At 46.0% G+C, this 22237-nt stretch overlaps 2 protein-coding genes across 6 annotated transcripts in view; one reads left to right on the top strand and one right to left on the bottom strand.

Moving 5' to 3' along the window:
• Nucleotides 1-2908, bottom strand: part of GRAMD4 (GRAM domain containing 4) — a 75896-nt gene extending 72988 nt beyond the window's left edge. Inside the window, exon 1 of one of the 3 annotated variants that reach the window (XM_086886865.1) lies at nt 2660-2908. In XM_086886865.1, coding sequence (XP_086742991.1) covers nt 2660-2688 — 29 coding nt within the window. In that variant the 5' untranslated portion in view covers nt 2689-2908. Of the gene's footprint in view, nt 1-1567; nt 2336-2659 lie in introns of those variants that run through there. The other 2 variants (XM_023918656.2, XM_023918655.2) reach the window with 2 other exon arrangements.
• Nucleotides 2909-3101: 193 nt separating this feature from the next.
• LOC111923026 (histone H2B 5-like) lies at nt 3102-21760 on the top strand. Of its 3 annotated transcripts, none has more exons than XM_086886863.1 (2): nt 3102-3229; nt 17116-21760. In XM_086886863.1, exon 2 carries the CDS (start codon nt 17145-17147, stop codon nt 17523-17525), a length of 381 nt encoding a protein of 126 aa, XP_086742989.1. In that variant the 5' UTR covers nt 3102-3229; nt 17116-17144; the 3' UTR covers nt 17526-21760. The 3 variants fall into 3 exon arrangements, with proteins under 3 accessions (XP_086742989.1, XP_023774422.1, XP_023774421.1); XM_023918654.2 differs by lacking the exon at nt 3102-3229 and adding an exon at nt 3636-3725; XM_023918653.2 differs by lacking the exon at nt 3102-3229 and adding an exon at nt 6424-11810.
• The last annotated feature ends 477 nt before the right edge of the window (nt 21761-22237 follow it).

Genomic DNA, 22237 nt, shown 5'->3' with positions numbered 1-22237 from the left:
TTTGTTATTCTTCCCACAGATCTGTCATCACTTTGGGGGTTAAACAGTTAATGCCTCTCCTTAGGTTTGAAGTCTCTGTGTTAAGGATTGCATATTTTAGTACCAGAATGATGCTGAAGACATACCACATATTTGTATTTCATATGTATCCACAGACAGTGTATCATACCCAGGACCTATACCCGAGCTTTAAGAGCAGTACTAATCGCTTACAGACACTGCAAGGGTTCCCTTGCCAAAACATAGTATTCCAGCTTGGCTTTTTTTCCCCCCAGGTCTCAAACAACACTGAATCTCTTTGGCACATAATAGTGCTCCAGCCATTCATTCTCATAATGAACTTCTATACCCATAACCTCTTGATATAACAGACAGAGTGAAAGGGGCAGGGGCAGGGAACAGTTTCTGCTGTGAATTACTGGGAATTAGTTTCCAGCTGGAAAGACAGCAGGGCTGCCAGTCAGCCCCTTTATTTTGCCTTCTTATTTGGGATCTCCCTTCTACCAGTCTCTTCAAAACCAGGTCCCATGAAAGAGCCTGTCCTGTCCTCACTGCTGCCCTTGATTCCTCGCCCCCCACAGGTACTAATGTCAGGTCACCAGGACACAGCAATGCTGGCAAGATGTCAAGCAGGAGGTCAAAGCCTGGGTGATAGCTTCACCCAGAGCAGAAGCTGTACCATGCCAAGGAGTGGTACACATACATCCAAACAGAAGCAGCCAACCCCAGGCTGCTTAAGAACCACCCCCTGACCAAGGACATGCTGAGCAAATCAGGTCACAATAGTGCCACAGTTAAATGAGAAAAAAAAAACCAAAACCAAACCCATCAGTCTGATACTTGAACTCAGGTCAGTCCCACATACCACCATCCGACACCAGCTCCAAGAGCTTACCTGCAGAGCAGGATGCACGACATGGCTCATTTCAGTTCAGTCTGGCATCTCAGCCCAAAAACCATCTTTATTATGTATGGCAGAGGGATGAGCCAAACATTCTTGTGGCCACCATATGAAAATAGTGAAACATAACTCAGACTTTCATGGAATTTTGCACAATTCAGTGCCAAAACAACACCAATTTTGTATTTCGCCAGTTTCAGAGCTAGTAGCTTAACTGTCAGCTTCCGAAGAAGATGGACTAGAACTAAAAAAAGCGCTCACTTTCTGAATAACTAGATGTGATATTTGATAACTAAATATGGCATTAAAAAAAGTAGTTAAGCTCATACTTCTAATTCTGTGGAATGAAACTATTTATCACATGTTAATAGCAAAGGCAGGATACTGCCAGATGATGCAAAGCACAGGGGCCTGAGAGCCCTACTATTAAATATTTCCTATCCCTACCCACATCTCAACCACCACTGGAAATGTGATACTGAGAACTTGTCCATCATTCATTCCATAACCACACAAGCTTAACACATCTATTCATCTAAAACTCCGGAGCTGCAGCAACAAGGCACGACACAAAAGCACGACAAAAAGCTGTGATTTCCCATTAGTGCACACAAGCCCAGCGATGACCCACCGGAGCACACAGAAGGCAACAAAATCTACGCGTACCTATTGACCTGTCTGAAGGAGTCCAGGCTGGCAGCCTGAATTGCAAAACAGCCATTTACCGTGCCATTCTCTCTGTCCCCTTGCGAGCAAGCTCTCCAGCGGCATTCCTCTGCTTCTACTGCTCCAGCACTCCCGTGCCTCACTGCCCCACACCAGGATGCATCCAGACACTGCATGCTCTGGGGAATCAGTACATTGCTGGCTGCTATTTAACACCAACGTGCGGCTAGCCCCGATCTCGGCCAGGCACAGCCACCGCTCAGGAATCAAACCTCGCAGCAGAACCCGCACTGCCAGCCCTCGTTGCTAAATCGGACGGCAGCAGCTGCCCCCCGGCCGGGGGCGGGAGGAGGTGAAGGCGGGTGTGACGCAGCTCGCCGCTGCTCCCTCGCCAGGGGAGATCCCTGCACGCAGCCGGGGAACACCGCCGAGCACAGCCAGCGGCCGGGAGCAGCCACAGCCGCCGGCAGCCGCCGCAGCGTGCCCAGCACAGCAGCTGGGGAGCCCACACAGGTCGGGCTGCGTGTGCACACAAGGATGCGACCTTTAGCGGGCTCACCGCCGCCCCACGCGCTGTGTTTACTACAGCCGCTGCCTTCTGGCTGCTGGCGGCGATGCCACCGCCCGTCCCCGCAGCCCAGGGCGGCTCCTCCGTGCTGGAGGGGCGCGGGGAGGAGCAGAGGGCCCCTGCTCTGCCCGGGAAGCAGGGAGGGGGCAGCCGGACAGCCCCTGCGCACGGGAACAGCGTCCCGTGTGCCGCAACCGCCCGGACAGCTGCGCCACCGGCCGGGACCTCCGTTGGCTCCCCGCAACCTCCCGGTCCGCCCCTTTCCCCAGCCCCGGGAGAGCCGAACAAAAGGGAACGGAGGGACCGAAAGACAGCAACCCCCTCCCGAGGGTCCCCGTCCGAGGGTGGCGAGAAGCACCGCTCCCCGTACGAACCCTGCTACCCAGGGAGCTGGCGCCGGGTTAGTATGTAAAGGTATGGACATCCCAAAATAAAATAAATAAAATAAAAAAAAATTACTATTATTATTAGTAGTAGTACTGTAATTATTATTATTCCCCCGAGACGGCCGGCGCGGCACTCACCCTGCTCGGAAATCGGAGCAAACTCTCATTCACGCTCCGCACCGTGCCCAGGCCGCCGGAGCCAGGCGACGCCCCGAGAGCCGCCGGCCGCTGTGCTGAGCCGGGCCGGGCGCCGCCGGGGCCGGGCGCGCCCGCTGAGCCCGGACAAAGCGCGGCGCCGCTGCGGGCGAGGCGGCAGCAGGTGCCCGTCCGCCGCCGCGGCCGTGCCGAGCGCCCCGCGCAGCCGCCACAGCGCCCGAGCCGCTCGCCGGGGCCGCGCTGCGCGCCCGCCCCGCCCCCGGCGGCCCCGCGGCGGGAGCCCGCAGAGGCGGGGGCGGGCGGAGCCGGCGGGCGGGCTATGGGCGGTGCGGCACGGCCCGGGCCGCAGCGGCGGCGCACAGCGAGGCGCCCCGCCGGTCGCAGCCTGGTCGGGACCGGAGGCGGGTCCCGGTCCCGCGGCCCGTCCGGCGCGGCGCCCGCCGGATCTGCGCGGAGCGGCAGCGAGCAGCCCCCCGGCCCCGCCGTGCGCACCTGCCCCGCGCCACGCCGGCGCCTGGAGCTCGCCTACGGAGGAGCCCAGACGCCCAGCAGGCAAGACCCTCCCCTGCGCCGGCTGCCTGCGGTGCGGCAGCGGTGGGCACCGCACGCCGCAGTGGCCGCAGTGTGGCTGCGCTGGCCGAGCGAGCGAGCTGCCGCACCGCTGTACCGCGATGCCGTGTGCGGGCAGCCCTGCCCTGCCTTGTGCTGGACCCCGAGCCCCGCTGAGCCGGGGCTTCGTCGTTCTCCGGGCTTGGCGAATGCACCGAAACGGTGTCAGCCTTGCCAGTGCTCTGCTGCGATCGTAGGAGTCGTATGTCCGGAGCTCAGCGCGCTCCGCTTAGCCGGGGGCTGAGGGCGAAGCCTGGGCCGGGGCACGGCCTGGCGGGGCCGGCGCCGCAGCCGGGCCCTGCCCGCAGTGGGCCGGCGGTGCCCGCGGGCCGGGCTGGCCGTCTGCAGCCTGACCGCACACATGCTGAGGAGCCCGGGCCCCCAGGGAAGGAAGGGATTATCCTGTATACAGACCCCCACTGTGTCAACACTCTGTGAGGTTGTTAATTATTTAGTACGTGTATAGGGCTGTAGACCATTGTCATGCACTGTTTGTTGTGTTTTGTGTTGCTTGTGGTTAACTGATCTTTTTTCCGTAGCTTAAAAAATACAAGGAGTATATGCCCTAAGAAACCCTTTTATTTCTCATTCCTCTCACCTCCAATCTCACGGGTTTGGCGATGCAGGGGCTGCCTAACCGAGTGGCTGCTGTGCAGCGTAAGCAATATTATACAATTTTGTAATAGATTTGTCTACCTCAGCATGCGCCTCTGGTGCAGTGGAGATGATCTGTGCCTTGCTGCGCGGCATCCTCCAGCGAGCCCCTGGAGAGGGTGGCCCTGTCTCCACTGCTTATCTCCAGCAGATTTGTCCATTTGCAGGGTGGTGATTGATGGCACGTTCTGTGCTCACCAGCATCCTTGTATTTCACGTCATCTCGTGCCCTTTGCATGCTGGCTTTGTAACTCTTTTATTTTTTGATATCAAGAATTTATGAATCAAAAGATGGGGGAGTGTGGAGGCTGAGTCAGATCGTGAAAAAGGAAAGCCAAGTGAGAGTGTGCAATTGCATATCACATTTACAAACATGGTTTCATTCATCTCCATATGTTGCTCCTGTTACTACTAATAAAGCTCTGGTTTCTCAGATTGGAGCTACCCTGGGAACACTGATCTTCCTGGGGTTTTTTCCTCTATAGCCTCCATAGTATTTGTATTACAATACATTATTTTCCTGATTATGTTTTCATTACATTGAACACGTTAATATCAGAAAGAATTTGATAATATGAATGTACTTCCCACACACTCCCTCTTGTTCCTATTATTTGATGTGCAAAGGAGTGACAGTTTATTTACAGGCAGCAATTTCTTTCCCTCTGTACTGGTTAAATTTCCTAATTACAATAACAAAAAAAAGGCTTTTCCTGAGTGCTTACCCCTGTTTCCTTCCTCTTTCTTTCCTCATTTTACTAATGATAGCCAAATCCATCGTGGTGATTTTGGAGCTGCAGGAAATTTACCTTTGTCTACTGAAAGGTTTCTACAGAAGCCTCTATAGGCAAAGGGAGCCAGAGATGAAGATCTGCTTTTGAGCAGAATGGTGTCTGGGGTTTTCTTCCCCAGCAGGGAGGTACAACTGTGGAGTGTACAGTAATTAATTTAATCCAGCATTGAGAGAGGAGGAAGAATGATTGCATTGGGAAAGAGGTTTTTTTTTCAAGTATCAGATGTAAGATTTAAGCAGCAATTTCAATGACCTTTGTGATTTCTGTTTCAGACAAAAGGCAGCAACCCAGTACAGGGGTATTGTTATCTTCTCCCAGTGTCGACCTTTGTTCTGCTTGGGTTTAGCCTGTCACTTCCTAGGGTTTGCCTCTGTCCCTTGTTGGGACAGCAGCACCTCTCACCCACTAGCAGGTGATTTATTTTTGCCCTGCCGCTTATTTCACATATTCTCTGCTGTGCAAGGTCTTTTTTTCTTCTTGTGACCCTTCTTATGAGTCTCTCTTTTCTCTGTCTTATTTATACTTCAGTATTTCTGCTTTACCAAACATTGTGCCCATTACTTTACCTTCCTCCTCTCTCTATTTTTTGTCCACTCATGTCTTTTCTCTCATTTTTATTCCCTTTCATATGTCTTCTTTTTACATCTCTTTTTTTCCCCCTCTGTGTCATTTTTTTTATACCCTCTCCTCCTTTCTCTCCTTTCTGACATCTCACTTCTGTCCACTGCTTAACTCTACCTTCCTCTTGACATTTCTTCTCCAAGCTATTCCTTTGGTCACTATCCTTTTCATCCCTTACATTTACATATATTTTATTTAAATATTACATGTATATATGTACACATTTATTTTCCCTCCACATCTTTCGCTTTCCAGCTGAAAACCAGAAATTACTCATGGGATAGTCTGATCCTATTTCACCCCTTTCTTATCACCTGAAATACGCTTCTCCTGCCCATCCTCAAACATATGTATTGGGCAGACTGAAGAATTAAGTATGTGGGAAATGTTCCTCTATTCAGATGTGTACTTAAGAAAGCATCTTGCTCAGGCTGCACTGTGAACAGAGCAGATGTTGTGTTCCCACTGACAATACCAGAGGAGGACTTTTAGCCCCTTGAACTCAAGGACTTCATGACATTCTTTTTTACATTTCTCAATTTCACTTTTTTTGTAAATGAAAAGACTTTCATTTTAAGTGAGGGACACTGTCATATCTTTGAAATATCCCTTGGATGCTGGACTGACCCAAAATAAGACCTCACAAAATGTTTTTCTTTTTTCCCCACAATTGTTTTCTTTTATGCATTTCTTAAGCCACTTCTGTGCAGCTATTGGAAGATAAATGCTTTCTCCTCAGCAGAGCTAAGCTCTTCCTCTGAAAAGGGTTCTGTGTGGGGTGAGACTGGGATTTCAGCCTGTCAGCTTCCCTTTTTTCTGGAGCCAGAGGGAGAGGAGAAAGCTGTGACTGCAGGATCATATGCATTGGGTGGGAGATGGAAGAATAGATGCATAATCCAAAAATGCTACATTAACCTTGGAAGGTGGGGGTAAGAGTTGTTTAGTAATTTTTTCCCTTGACTGTCACTGACTATAAACACCATTGCTGGGGATCAAGGGCAATTGATAGATTTTGCTATTTAGATAAGAGTCTTAGTCTTAAAAAATATAATTTATTATTTAAACTATTTTTTTTTTTTTTTTTTTTTTTTGTTCAAAGAGCTTACTACTAACTGGCTGGAATGAAAACAGCTCCATCCCACAGATTCCACCTCCGCTTTCTGGCAGCTTACCTGACTCATAAAGAGAGTGGGGGGTTTTATATGCCACCTACATCAACTCAACATTTTCCTTTGTGGTGAGACTTAATCACCACCCTTGTCATATTATTTCATCGACCCTCTTGGAGTAGGAATTCTTTACCTTTCAAAACAGCCTTAAAACTTCTTTTAAAATAGGGTGAGGTTTTTTTCCTGAGTTTGGTGAAAGTATATAGGTGGTCCAACGCAGCAAGGTTTTCTGTATTTTTTTTTTTTTAATGGCCTTTACCTGAGGACCATGGAAAAAGAGTTTCCATTTGCAGAGAAGACATCTCTGACATGAGATGTGTCACCTGGAGGGTTGAAATCCATCATCTGAAGGTAGAGGATCATCCCCCAGGTAATCACTGCAGGTGGTGTGTGCTGAGGGGGAAACTGTGGGCTTTTAGCCACAAACAAGGATGTAAGTGGGCAAAGTTTGTCAGAGGCAGTGCCTATATCAGTCAGAGTCAGGAAAGACGGACATGCTTTTGGACACAAAAGATCTTTCCTTAGAACCTGTTCCTTAGAACCCGTTTGTATAACCTGTGTAACTCTGTCTCTTGAGGGGAGAGAGTTCATATGAAGCAGACTGATATTTGTCAAGCAGAAAATACTGCATGAAAGAAGACTGCAAGGTAGAAATGAAAACAAAACACAGAGGTGGCAAGGCAATAGGTAGTGTGTACAGGAGGCAAAGGGTAGGAGAACACAACCACCCCAGGTTGTTGGGAGTTACAGAAAGGATATGAGTTATGCTAGAAAGCTGGAACAGAAAAGCATGTGACATTTTTTCTGAAGAAATTCTTGAAATGACATAGGGAAAGGGCAGAAAGGAAGGTATTCTGGAGCTCAGCAGTTGAAGATAAAACTTAGTGTGAAGGAAGGCCAGGGAAAGCATTTGGTAAGAGTCTCCTCATTTCTCTATCACAAAGGCAGGTAGAAACAAGGAACAGGAGGGAAAGGGGAAAATTGAAAGGACTGAAGTGAACCATTGGTAAATGTCACTGAAAGAAACATAGGGAAGCTGCCCCCACACTGACAGAAAGGCAGAAGTCCTCTTTGGGTCCTCTGAGGGACCTGGAAATTGACTGAGTAACAAGTGGAGTTACAAGACAGGAGACTGAGATGATCCTGTCAGGAAGGAGCTGACCATACCTAATATAAATACAGGCTGTTTTCAGTCTTCATGTGTTTGTCTTAAAATGCACTGCAGGTGCAGCAGCTCTGCCCTGAAGATATGGAGGCTGCAGCTGCCTTGACCTTCCTGTACCACCCTGCTCTTTCTCACATGCCAGAATTAACCCATATTATCTCCTCTCCTGCACTGTGGGTCCTTAGCCCAGCTCCAGTCATCCTCCTTATCAACTGCAGCTCCCTGATAACTGGGGCACAACTCAAGAAAAGGACTTGGCAGTCACCTGAAAAGAAGCAGAGGCACTAATGAGCTCTGTGGAGGGAGTGGGCTGGGAGAGGCACCAGCAGGGAGGGAGAAGAGCAAAGGGTGAGCACTTCATCTGAGGAAGAAACAGCTTGGGAGACTATTGGACTAAAGCACTGGGGAAACTAAGGGCATGGAAAGCTCAGGAGGAAAGTGAATGTGGGAGGATGGAGCCAAGAATGGTTAAAAATATCAGTATTGTACTGCTCACATGGCAGTCCACTGGCATTTTAAACCTGCTGCCTTTGAAAGTCTTCTGAATTTTGAAAAGTGAGCTTCACATTTTGTGTTTCTAATTGCTACTGACCATCCTGAACCACTGTCATTTTGTCCAGCAGCCCCCATTTTCTTCACTCCTTGTCTAGTGGTTGCAACCAAGTCTTCATCATATTGCTCTTTGCACCTGTGCCTGATGTAAATATTGGTGTATCCCCAGTTATGGCTTGATTTCTCTGGAAGGGAGATGGTGTTTTTTAGCCTGCATCAACATAGTGACTAGCTCACTAAATCCATGCAGTAACGATGCTATCCCAAATTAGAGGTAAATTAAAACACTATTCACAAGCAATTTGTACAATGTGGAATTTGGGCATGGGTTAACTTGACAGCCATTTCTTTAAGTTTCTGGAGAGCTGCCAGTTTTTCAACCCTGTGGCTGTTCAAAGTACTGTGTTAGTCTCTGTACAAATACCACATATGAGACAGGACCTGCTGGGGCGTTGAACCTCCTGGTCCTTGTAATGGATGTGAGAAAAAGAAGGAAGGAACAGTAAATAATAAAGGAAAGAGAAGTACAAAGTAGAGAACATCTGTGCATTTTGATAACAATTCTTCAGTAGCACAGCACCATAGAAAAGTGTTGCCTTGTTAAAGTAGAGCAGTTACTGGCTATACTGAAGCCATTTCCTAGAATTTTTATAATACCAAGTTTTGTTGTTGAAATACGTAAGGACTGGATTTCTTTGTCCTTCTCCTCTCCTCCCTTGCATTTATTCTCCCCCTTCCAAGTAAAGATGTAAGGATCTCCAGTGTAAATTTATTCATTGACATTTTAAAACAGTTTATTGTCAGTTCTTATTTCAGAGTTTACTTTTACCCTCAGTAACTCTTGTGTCTTAGTGCTCACCCCTATCTGTTTCTGGAGAAAAGCCAGCTTGCCACTTCAGGGGAGCTTTGCCAGAGCTGGCTGTCCCAGCCCTGCTTTTCTCCTCTCCTTCCATCTGACAGACTCTCCATTTTGCTGTTTCCTACAGAAGATGACCTCTAATGCTCAGAGGACTCTCTGCCTGTGGTAATGTGATCTGGTGGCAGCAGCAGCAGAAAAAAGTGTCAGCAGTTTTGGATCGTGTTCCCTATCCGGTTATTGAATGGTGTGAGATCTGGGGAAGGACATTTATCTTTGTTTCCCTGCAGGTTCCAGTAATAGTCACACATCTCTGTTTTACAGTAAAATTGCTTTTACTATGCCAAATTAATTATTAATACACACATTACAGTATTTTCAGTGTCCTGTAGCAATGAAATCAGATGCTGTGCCACTTGCTGTCCTTTAGCTTGTGGCATGGCATGCAGTCCTTTTGGATATACCTGTCTGGTACCCCCACCTCCCGTGTTTACACTCTGTTCCCAGGCACCTAGGCTTTACCACCATGATAAAGCAGCTTTCACATATCCCTGACTTTTTTGATTGCATGCTTTCTGCTGTTTTTTCTGAAACCATTTTCAGGACTTGCTGAAATGTGAGTAATATAACTGGGAAGTGATGATTGAAGTGAGAGACTCTCATTTAGAAGGGATGTCAGTCATGATTGATTACAGCTGCACACATCATGCCCTTGCCTGACACTTTCTCCCCATGTAGGGGGAGAGTTGATGCTGGTAATGTCCAGGTCTGTTGAGTATACATGCCTTAGACCCATATACACACCTTGAAGGTTGTTAAAAGGTTTTGATGGATATATGTTATCCATGACATTGAGAATATATGGTAACACCTACATTGTGATGTACCTATCACATCACTAATAAAGCCTCAGCGACCTTGGTCTGGTCTTCAGCCTAATATGAGCACATAGCTTTCCACTTCAGCATGGGGAAAATTATTAATCCCAGTCAGTATAGTTTGGCCAAAGTACACATTTTGGGGTACAATCTCCGCTTTTGTTTCTTTTTGTTACATAAATTATCTGTGGTGCTGGAAAAGGGTTACAGGGACCTGCTAAAGCTTGGGTGTGGGGTGTGTAGGAGGAAGAGGTGCTGCATGTGTCTGCATTGATTCCCACATAACTCCTGCCTTAACTCAGAGCAGCTCTCATCTCTTTGGGAGGCTGCTTCTCCCTCTCCCACCCACTCTCTCCCTACGGCCTGCAGGTGTTGGGCTGTAGCTTCTCTCCTATTTTTGGCTGAATGGCTGAATTAGCACATTTTTAATGGATGCCTTTTTCAGCACTTATGAAAATAGTCTAGAATTTTGATAATTCTCCATTACTCCATAAAATGCATAAAAATAGTTTGCTTAAAAGTGATAGCAGTTCTTTAGGCTTGTTCTCATTACTAGTTTAGAGACCACAGTTCCACTGTAGAAGGAGTTATTTAGATATAGCAGGCTTAGTGAGTTTTTGCTCTTTTCCTTTTCCAGAGAAACTGAAATGATGTGGATAAGGAGCAAGTGATTTTCATTTTTGACACAGCACAGAGCAACTTATTTCAAATCTGCACTTCTTATTTTCAGTAGCATAGGGCATCATGGAATAAGTAAAGCACCTTTCTTCCATTGATATTATACATTCCAGTCATCTATGATTTTGGTTCTTGCACCCATCAACAATAGTCTGTCCTTTGCAAATCACCAAAAAGATATATAGAGCTTGTGATGCTTCTGAGCAGTGGAGCTGCTGTGCTGTCTTGCTCCTCCTGCCCAGCAGGATTGTCCCAGGTCAGCTGGACATCAGCTGCTCTTAACACGGTTAGCAGGCTCTGACCGCTCCCTACCTCCAGAGCAATTTTGCTGGGTTAATCTAAGGGTGGGAGCTAAACCCTGCAGTTGGACACAGGTTGACTACCAGTGGGTCCAATTGAGTTGCAGTGGGATATGAAGGGGAAGAGACGGCAGTTGTTTCAGGAAAGGATTTGTGGCAGAAGCAGAAAATCTTGATTCTAAAACTTGGAGAGGAGACTCATGCTGCATTTTATGTGTGAGATTTTGAGTTATTGATAAAACCCCAGGAAGGAAGTGAACCTGCTTGTGTTCTCTGTTGGGCTTCCTGAGGATGGTTGTGATAATACAGAGTCACGGAATATTCCAAGTTGGAAGGGGCCAACAAGGGTCCTCCAATCTAACTCCTACAGGTTCCTCTGAAACCCTGACACTCTGTGGGAAAGCTGACTGGAGTGTAATTGTAGCAGATGCTGGTACTGGGTGTACCCCACATACATTTAACAGGTATTGATCCATAGAAAATGTCTTTCTCCTTTTTGTATTTATTGGATACTTGCTCAAGCATGTAGATTGGAGCTATACCAAAGTATGTATACAATGAGTACTCTTACAAAGAGCAGATAATAAAGCTTTTCTAAGTACTCGTTTATTAACAGTAACAAAACCTTGATAAAATATGAAGTCTGATTTTTGTAAAGTACTGAGTCTTGTGGATTCCAGTGGAAATCAATGTCAGCTGTTGGTGCTAAGCATCTCTAAACATTGTACTTGTGCTTTCAGACGTGTTAAATCCCCATTGACTTCAGACACTCTTACAGCATAAGGACTGCAGTATTTAGTCTCCTGGCAGTAATTCTTCTTGCAACATTGTCTCTCTGTTGTTCTGCCTGACTCATGGGTAAGATTTTATATTCTTTTAAATTTCATTGTATCTTCTCTGCAGGGAGCTCTGATGTAGGGTCCTGCTCCTTACTTTGTAGGTAATACATAATCCGATTGATACTCCAGCAGCCCTGAGAAGTACTTGCAATTTGGGTAGAAGAAGCACAAGAAATTACAGTTGTTACTGTGATTAAAAATGTGCTTTCTAAAAATCATAAATTGAAATTATAGAAAATAATAGAAAGGATTCCTGTAGTATTCTGTACAGAACTCCCAAGAAATGGGTTAACACAAGCAAGATGAGTATCAGTCAAAGAGCTCGGACACAGCGCTCTGTTCTGCTTGAATTTGTTCTAAAGAAATCTGAAGATCTGTGTGAGCATCGTGTGTCTGTGTCAGAGACTGAGTTTGTAGCATTTCTTTCTTGGTCAGTAAGTAGGTGTCATCTTCAGTTTTAACCTATAGTCAGAGTCCTCTGTTCACGAGAAAACTGCATGTGTATATCCAACTTTGAAAGGTAGCTATTTAAATGAAAACTTTACAAGAACAGGGATATATAGTGTAGCAGAACATGTGGAACTGAGAATGGGGTTTTAGTACTGGTACTGGATTACTTGGGAGGAAACCTAGTATCTCAAAACTCTTTTCTGCACCCCTCCACCATTGGAAGAAATCAGGCATTTCAGATTAGCTTAACTTATTCTAGGAAATTCTCCTCCTCCTTTCTTCAAAGCAAATAATACCTCATCATCACATGCTAGACAACATACCAAGAGACATATTCTTTCCAGACCAAAATATGACTATCAGTTTTTGCACAAGGCAACATCACCAGTGTCTCACAATGACTCATCATGCTTCTGATCTGCTTTATACCTGAGGCAGAGCTTGCTACCAAATAGTCACAAACACTGTTTTCTCAGTTATTACTATAAAATGACACCTGACAGATGAACAAATTATTTTATAATAGTAGATGGCCATACATAATAAAAGGAAGGGGATTTGCAGTTTGCAGAAATTCTCTTTTCAAATAACAGTCATTTGTTGACACCTGGTAATTTGTAAACTATATTTACCAGATCTTAAAAGCATTTCAGAGCAGGTGAATCCATTATAAAGCCTTTTCCTTTTAGTGGAAACATTCCCTAATTTGTTATCCTTTGTGTTTCAAAGAAAATAAAACAAAAAGCAGCAGCAACTTTTGTTTAGTATTTCTTGGCATGCAGGAATAAAGCCAAGTATTTTTTCTTTTATATAGTATGAGAAAATGAGGAAAAGGGCAATAATTGGACAGAATGGACAGGGCATTTGTATTTAAGGGGCAGAACTATCAGCAGGTGCCCATTGGTTCTCATTTGCTCTAGCAAGGATTAAAGTAGAACATCAGAAGATTAACAAATGTCAGAATTTCAGATGTCAAAAAGATGAGAGCTCGAGTTTTTCCTACAAATGTTTAATTTGTCAACAAAACCTCCTAAAACCAAATGCTGATTCTAGAAATGTGACTTTTATGGTTGACTAGGAAATTACAGAAAGGGCTTGGGGATTTACAGTGGATGCACCAGAGCTCATCATTACAAGGACAAATTTCCAAAGAAAAAATAAAGTAAAAAAAAATCCTAGTGCTGTTTCCAGCCCTGCATGAGAAAAGGTCCAAAAGGCCAGCTCATAGTCCACCAGCAATCACCTATACACACTGCTGGCAGCAGCTTGGCACTGGTCCTACAGACTCGGCAGTAAGGCCAAAAATGAACAAAAATCTTGCAGGAGCTTCCCTGCTTGTCTCTCTCCATTGATATATCAAGCCTGGGGAAAAGAGACAGCATCAGGTTCCACGTGGGATTTCTCAGCAGGGCTCGTCTCCCATTTCAGATCTGAGAGACTCTGGTGATTTGTATCTTTGAATATGTTTTTCTGTTCACTTTCCTTTTAATGATGCTGAAGAAAGGAGTGTCAACACAAAGGAAGATGTATCTGTCACTCTGCACCGCTCTGCTTTCTGGCAGCAGTCAGGCTGCTGCTTGAAACTGGCTGGAAAAATTACTGTGGTTGGTTTTGTTGTTGGTTTTCTGAGGAAGGAAAAAACTGCCAGCACTGATAACTGATTCAACTCAGAGCATACAAAACCATAAAGAAAAGAATGTTCTCAGAATTTTCCTCAAAAACCTGAAACTTTCCAAATATGCTGCTAGAAAGTGCATTCTCTTTCATGGCCATACTCTGTATCCCAGGGACCTCAGTGGCTTGGACCTGGAAATGAACACCATCTCTTCTTAGGGTCCATGTGGGAATCTTGGGCAGCAGTATCCCAATGTCAATGGGAATTGACAATCTTGGGAACACAGCTCATAAGTATGTTCCACCCAGTTTCAGTCTCCAAAGGTCACAGAATGGATGTGGTTGGAGGTGCTTCTGGCAAACATCCATCCAGTCCATACTCGGAGCAGAGTCAGCCACTGTAGGTTTCTCAGAACTGTGTCCAGTTAGATTTTGAGTATTTTCAAGGATGGAGATCCTGCAACCTCTCTGAGCAACCTGTATCCAGTGCTTGGTCTACCTCACAGCAGAGAAGTCAATCATACCAGCAACACTTTGAAAATAAAAACCAAAAATTATTAACCTCTTCAGGTTCTCTCTCCAACTCTTTTTTTTTTCCTTAAGGAAACAAAGATATGGAACTACTTTTATAAAAATAAACCATTCTTTTAAAGGTCACCTTTTTGTTTTCCTCAAAACAGAAAACTCGCCACATGGACACTTTGGGAATAATCCCACTGCTTCTGTCTTTATACCTGAGCAGCACTTGCTCTGCTTTGCGTTGCACTGTTGACAGAAGGATTGGTGATACTTTTGACCATTGTTAACATTATTTATTTAGCACCTGGCAAATGCACTCAGACTCTACATGCTAGGCACTGCCCAAATAAACCACAAAGAACACAACCTGTTTGCAAAGAAGGTGTAATTTACCTGTTAAACAATCAGCTGCAAAGAAATGGGTGGAGTTAAGCACAAGTTTTTGTGCTTATCTCTGAATTTCAGCATCATTGCTTCTCTCATTGCAGCTATACATGGGAGAGGAGTGAGACCCAGGCTGTGCTACCCAAGGCCATTAGCTGAGCAAATGGAGATGTCCAGTAGCTGTGACCTGTTCTGGAGCCATGTGAAATCACTCTGGTGCCTGTTGGGTTCTCTATTCATTTTTTAAAAACTACGGTAGAAGTGCACTTAAGAATTAATACATATTTTAGAGGGACATACTTTTCAAAAAGCCTAAGAAATACTCCTCTGCATTTCTCAGTTGTGGTGTTTTCCAGGCAGGAAATGAGCTCAAAAGAAAAAGAAGCAAATGCACAGTTATTTCTTGTAGAAAAATCATTTTCTGTTGAAAAGACATATTTTCAAGTCTACAAGCAGAGCAGTAGGGGATTTCTTTTCCCAATGCTGTTTCCCAAGTAGAGAAAAAAAGGGAAGAAAACTTGTGGTTTCACCAGAGGAAGAAAATGTGGTGTTTAAGGGAAAGGTGTCAGTTTTAAAAAGTGTCCAGAACTTTTGGGGTAGTCCAGCACTTGCCCTTCCAAACGCCACCACTAGGAAGAATGCTAGAAAAAATTAAGGACATGAAGTGGCAGAGTGAAAAACTCAGCACATGAAAATCGTGGTTTCGGAGAAGTTGTTCTGGAGCAGAAATCCAGACCTAAGAAGAGTGTTGACTTTGGCTTCTAGCCAGGCGGGTGTTTGGGAGGGCTGGGGGAGACCTTTCCCCGGCCCCAGCGGCCCCGCTGCTCCCGCTGCTGCGGCCTTCGGGAACCGGAGCTGCTCTCCGCTCAGGTGGGACATCTCTGGGCACTAAAGCCAGCCTCAGCGCCAGAGATGTCTCCTCCCACAGCGAGCAGCCCGGAGCTTTGTGTAGACTGGGCTGCATGGGTGCTGCTGCATCTGGCTCTGATGGCAGATGGAGAATTCAGTCTCGCTCGCTCTTTCCCAAGGAGGAAGGGCAGGGTTGAGCATGCGGCCAATTGCCTTGGCACAGGCACTGTTTAGGTCCTTCTCTGATACTCAGCGTGCAGACCATATGTTACATCCCAGCTTTCTCTCTTCTGTTTACTTCTATCCATTTTCCCCTGTGCCATCAGCCCTGAAGCTCTTTTTTCTCTACTAGTCTGTCTTGGCCGGCAGACTGTAATTCCTAGGACATCTTCAAAGGATATGCAGAGCAGTAAAACCCAAGCCCTGGGGTGATGCTGTAAGCTTTTCCTCCAGCAAAACCTGGAGGAGCCTTGTCTTTGATGGGAGCATTCAAAGTATTCTCTGAAACACAAAACAATTTACCAGGTTGCAACACAGTTATTCCCCTTGGTCCATGAAGTAAAGCACATGTAAATCTGTGGTATAAGGGAGGCACACAGTTTTTTGATGGGTTTGTATACTGGTTTTTTGTTACTGCACTTCTGTATGAGAGCAGCCAGCTGCAGGTCATAGCTCTGCATGTTGTGACCTATTGAAGAAAAACTCAGAGGGAGGATCAGGCATCTTTGGTGTAAACTGTCCAGCAAAGGCTTGCTCTCTCAAGAGCAAAAAGCATCAAATAGCGGGAAACAATCTTTTCCATCAACGCGTAGCCCAAGAGCACTTTGCTCTTTGACTCCTATCCGCATTCCTGTTTCTTGGCCAGGTGATTCCTGCCACCTCCTCTAAGCTTTTCCACTCTCTGGTATCTTTTGATAGCTGATGTGAATACTGATATATTCCTGTAGCTCAGCTAGCTAGCTTAAAACTATATAATTTTTTATATTTCACTGGAAAGCATGGTGTCAAACAATAGCTACAGAAATGCAAGCACCCTCAAAATAAACTTCTATCTACATGCAAATAAGAAAGGATTTATTGGAGATTGTTAATCACATAAAATAATTTTGACCAGTCTCATGTAAAGGTGGCTGCAGTGATGCCTTGCAATAGTCTTGGGCCTGTTTCAGCAAGATTTTATTTAATCCGTGCTGAAGTTAGAGTTTTCTTTGGAACTGCAGTGTTCTCAGACAGATGTTCAGGCTCCATCTCATATTTACTAAGTAGATGCCAATTAGACTTGTGTTCAGAGATGTTGACAAGGCCAGTGTTCTAGGTATTTAAACAGAAAACAACAAAAAGCCATACATAAACCAGAGAAATTCTTGCTGGCAATTCAGAAATGCTCACACAGCGCCATGGGGTATCTGTCGTCTCAGATTCTGAGCTGTTGCTTGCCTCCAGCATTACAATTATTCTGTAGGTGGTCAAAAAATAATTAGATTTTTTTTTATGTTCTCTCCAAGCAGCTCCAAGACACAGCGGAAGAGGTCTCAGGATGCCAGAGCCAGCAAAGTCAACCTCAGCCCCCAAAAAGGGCTCCAAGAAAGCCGTGACAAAGACCCAGAAGAAGGGTGACAAAAAGCGTCACAAAAGCAGGAAAGAGAGCTACTCCATCTATGTCTACAAGGTGCTGAAGCAGGTCCATCCTGACACTGGCATCTCCTCCAAGGCCATGGGCATCATGAACTCCTTCGTCAATGACATCTTTGAGCGCATTGCTGGAGAAGCCTCCCGCCTGGCCCACTACAACAAGCGTTCTACCATCACATCCCGGGAGATCCAGACAGCCGTGCGCCTGCTGCTCCCAGGAGAGCTGGCCAAGCACGCCGTCTCAGAGGGCACCAAGGCTGTCACCAAGTACACCAGCTCCAAATAGCTGGGCAATTGTCCCCTCTGCAGTGGGACCATCGAGCTCCGGGCCCTCCACGCAAGCACAGGTAGGCAGCCATGGTCTGGATGAATGGTCACAGCTATTATCCACAGCAATTTGCAGCCTGGGGATGGGCACGAGAAGCTGCCCAGTGGAAGAGGAGACAGTGTTCTGGATGTCAGCTGATTTTCATAGTCTGTGCAGGATGTGGAAAGGATTTGTCGAGGCTGGTAGTGGAGGCCCTTGCTTTCACATCTCATTCGAAGAACTGACCAACCATAGTACATCCAGTCTCCTCTGTGCTTGGCAAACACTCATGTTTGGCACTGGGAGGGGGGGACTGGCAGTGGCAACGCAGAGACACCATCACTGAAGTCTTCCTGTTTGACTGCTCTCTCACAGTCATCTGATGTGGGTACTGAAGAGTCAGCGCTGCATCCTCTCTCTCAGAGCCCGAATCCCTCCTGGTGTGCAGTGGCTCAGCCCACCCTGTGCTGGCAGAAGTGGCATCAACAGCTATCAGGCACATATTGATTCAACAGCTATCTGTGCTTGACAGCCTGTTTTAAAGAGCAAGCCTGGCAGGCAGGCAGATGCCCACGATGATGCCAAGCTCTAATCCTCCTCCTTGCTCCTGATGGATGAGCCATGGAGCAGGATGAGGGTACTGGCACTGGAGCTGCCCACTGCCTCCCACCTTGTGCTGAGGTGGAGGAATGGACAAGGTGGGATGTTGGGAATGGGTCTCTGTCTTTCCTGGCTGCTGCTTTGCCTGCCTTAGGACTTGCTTTGGCATGCAAGACATTGCTAATTCTGCTGCTTTTCAGAGACTTTTCCTGCCTTGATGCTGCCTGGGTGCTCCATTCCACCATAAATGTGGGCAAGATGGGGTGGTGCCCATGGGGGTCTCCTCTCCTGTGAGGAATAGGGTGATGCAGGACAAACAGCACAGCTGTTTTGGGCAGATACTGAGGATTTGGGAAGGCATCTGGTGTGGGAGCAGAGGTGGTTAGTGCATTTTGAGGGGTAGGAGGAAGCTGGCTCCCCACAAAGATCACTGCAGGCAGCTGGCCTGGCCCTGCCCTCCCTAATTCATTCAGCAGTTAAAAAGCAAAAGCAAAGTTGGGGGCTGGGTGAATATATAGGGACACTTGCCTGCATCCCAGATATTTAAAAGATTAAATAGTTTTAAACTACTTCAGATACTCCCCGTATCTTTTCAAAGTCCACAGTAAGGTGAGCAATAATAAAATCATGATAAAGCCATAGAGGTTAAGGGAGGAATGTCTTGGTTACAGGTTTATCTTGCCCAGACTGCTGGATAGCAGAAGGGCCTGTGTAGAACTGGTGTGAAGTTGAAGCTTCCTACTCAAAACACAAAATTAGCCAACGTTAAAAAAAAAAATAAAAAAGCAAAGTCTCTGGTAGGCAGTAACACTCAAATAAAAAATATTCATGTCTAAAATAACAACAGCTTTCAGTAACTTACTCTGTAAATAAAAGGAGCAGCAAAGAAATAGGATCCAGAACTAAGTGCAGATTCTCCCTAAGCTTCAAGACCTTGTTTTTAATTAAAAGGTAAATTCATATCCCAAAATAGCAGCCATGCAGTACATTTCTATCTTTCCCCTGCATGTATCCCTATCCTGTTTCTTTACACTTAGAGAGTGATTGGGACCTTTGACAAATTTATGTTGCTTTTGGAGCTGTAGGACTCTGCAGCTCCAGAAGATTCGCATTGCAGTAATTTTTCCAGTTGGTCTGAGGAAAGGACTGCATAGCCCTGCTCAGAAACCTGAGAGCAGCCTGGGGCCTCCTGTGGTCTCTGTGCAAGAGTGAAGGTCAATTTATTTATGGGCTACTCCCACACCCCTACTTTGGGCATGAGCACCCCACACCTGAGAAAGGGCTTTCCTCCCACGCTCTGCCCAGCAGTTCCTCACAGCTGTGTTTCATAGCCTAATGCCAGCAGGAATCTCTGCTGATAGCTCTCAGAAAGAACAAAACCCAGCTCCCTGAGTGCCAGCACCCACAAGGAGCAGCTCCCAACAGCAGCACCTGTACTCAGTATCAGTAGCATTGGTAACCTTGGCCTTTTGGCCAGGGCACTTTGCAGGTGACAGCTTAGTACTTCTTTTTGTTTCCAATCAAATAGTCAAAATCAGGTACCAAAGATTAACCTGTACCTGCGCTGGGCCTAGAGCCACTGTCCCTGATGCCTCCACCACAAGAAATCCAGGCAGTGGATGATGCATCAGGGGGCCTCTTGGGAGTGAGGGGCTGGATGGTAATGCTGGAGCTTTCTTCTTCTGTCACTGCGAGGTGCAGGTCAGAATTCATCCCCTTGGGGAGTCCTCTTGAAGGCAGGAATTCAGAGTGGAATGAGCCCAAACAGTGTGTTTGAGCCAGGACACACATCTCCCAGGATTACCTGGCACAGCCTCTAAACTCTCGCTTTTTTGCACAGAGCAGAGTCCCACTTTAGTCTCACAGGCTGCAGGAAATTAGGAAAATAAAATGAGATATTGGCTATCCAGGGTCTCCTGGGCAGCTCAGGGAGCCAGGAATGAGGCTGGGCACTCAGATGAGAGCTGCTGACTCCATACACAGAGTACTGGTCCCATTTTCTTCTGCCACTGTTGTCATTCTCCATTTTTGGAGATTGTTTCAGAGAGAAGAGAACCAGTGGTTTAAAGCTACAAAAAGACTTATAAGCTTAAAGAAGATTTTTATATTGTCTAAAGCCAAGTGACTGAAACTGATCATGTCCATGCATTTATAGTTTAGGTTGTCCTTTTATGCATCATTTGCTCTTCACTGTCCGTTTGTATTATTTTTTTTCCCCCTCTCTCTTGACATTATGAAGCACAGGATTGGTGAACTGGTCCATATTAAAACAGGCCTTTTTTATTTTTTCCTCTCTTTCAAACCCTGTTCTGGTGGCTGCTCTGTTCTCTCACTGTTGTACGGACATTTGTGCCGGCAAAGGGAAGGGATGATCCAGAAAAGGCTGGTATAAGCTAGGACTGACACAGAAAGCATTTGGGAAGTTCATGTGCAGGACACCATCCAGTGCAGTTAAAAGGGAATTAGTTTGAACGTGATGACCTTGGGCTGAGCCTTAATATTAGAGGCAATAGAAGGTGGTCTAAAAGTTCAAGGAGTCATTGTCCACTAAGTAATCTGAGATGTGACATACTTCACAGTTTCCTGGTAAGGAGGTTTGCTGCAGAAGATAGATTCTGCACTACAGAATCTGTGTTTTTAAAGAATACCTATTTCCAGCTTTGGAATTGAGAAAATGTTTTGAAACTGAAGATAATATACCAAGCCCCACTATCCCTACCTGATTCCTGCTGCAGTCCCAGATGCATCTCTGGTCCATGCCTGTGTTTTGCCAGGCAGATTTTAAAAAAATAAATCAACTACAAATTGAAGGTTGGAAATGAAGATGAAAAAGGTAATACAGCCTTGGTATTAACTTCTTATTGACCCCAAGGATATCACTGCACTGAGTTACTTGTTCTCATGTAATACTTAAAAGAGAAAACAAGCTGCTGTAGATCTGATTTTCCACTCTGCTTCCCTAGAAGGGCCTAAGGTCCATCTGCCCTTCACAGCAGAGTTGAACCTGTAGAGGAACTGAGTGGCTACCTGCATGGAGGCTTGCTCCTGCTCAGGACAGACAGGCTTCTAGTCAAGCATGAGGAAAACGAGCAAAAACAAGTGTGGAGGATGAGTGCCTGTCCTGGACACAACTGTGTGTCCCACAAAGGGAGACTAAAGAGTCCTGCCCAGTGGAGTTGTGGGGTCTGTGCACCCTTCACTCTGGTGACAGGCAGCCATATGGGTAGCCCCATGTCCTGCCACCCCAGGAGCAGAGTTTGGCATGGTCTCTGCACAGCCCTGAGCATTTGTTCCATCATAGCATTTCCTGATGGTTTACATCCAGATCAAATTGTTTACAGGAAAAGGAAGAATGGGATCTGAATAATAAAAATCACTTACTGACAGAATTTGGAGAGTTTCCTGGGACCACCACCTGGGGAGCAGTCTTTCATGCTTACTCCATGCATGGTATCTTGTGGGCTTATGTACACAGGGTTTTTCTGACAATAAGTGTTACATCAAGTGTGATCCATGTTATATTGCTGCTGGGTTATGACCTTAGTGCTAATTACCTGCTGTCTGTTAAATGTCTAAATAAAAGTTAACTTCCAAGCTGTTGGAAGTCAATGGTACCCAGCTGTTGGGGTGTCTTTGCTTCTGCCTTATCACTGGTGTTCCCCCAAGCCCTGCGTTTTTCCTTCTCCATGATATTTCCTCCAGACCTGGAGTGACAGCAACCACCCTTTCAGCAGAGATGGAGCACAGCTGGTCCTGACAGAGGGTCAGTCAAAACCCAGAGGAGCCCAGCACTGAAGGGATATCACAGGCTGCCACTGCAAGTCCTCATGGGGAGTCACCCCAAATATGAATGCAACATAAACATCTGTTTTTCTCAAGCCCTTCCAATGATCTTGTCCCAGGCTGAGCTGAGCCTGTAGCCTGTCCTTGCCACACTCCTGCTTGGGGTGTGTTCTGCCTGGCAGCCATCATTTACCCCCAAGCAGGAGCAGTTTGGACTGAACAATGTGAGATTCTGTGGCTGAAGAAGTGTTTTATGCACATTCAGAATTTCTGTTGATCTGAATTAACAATTGCTAATGCTAGAAACA

This window comes from Cyanistes caeruleus, chromosome 4 (assembly GCF_971803275.1).
Source record: "Cyanistes caeruleus chromosome 4, bCyaCae1.hap1.1, whole genome shotgun sequence".
NCBI classification, from domain to species: domain Eukaryota; kingdom Metazoa; phylum Chordata; class Aves; order Passeriformes; family Paridae; genus Cyanistes; species Cyanistes caeruleus.
The sequence above is the reverse complement of the archived record's forward strand: the minus strand, read 5'-3'. Positions and strand labels throughout refer to the sequence as shown.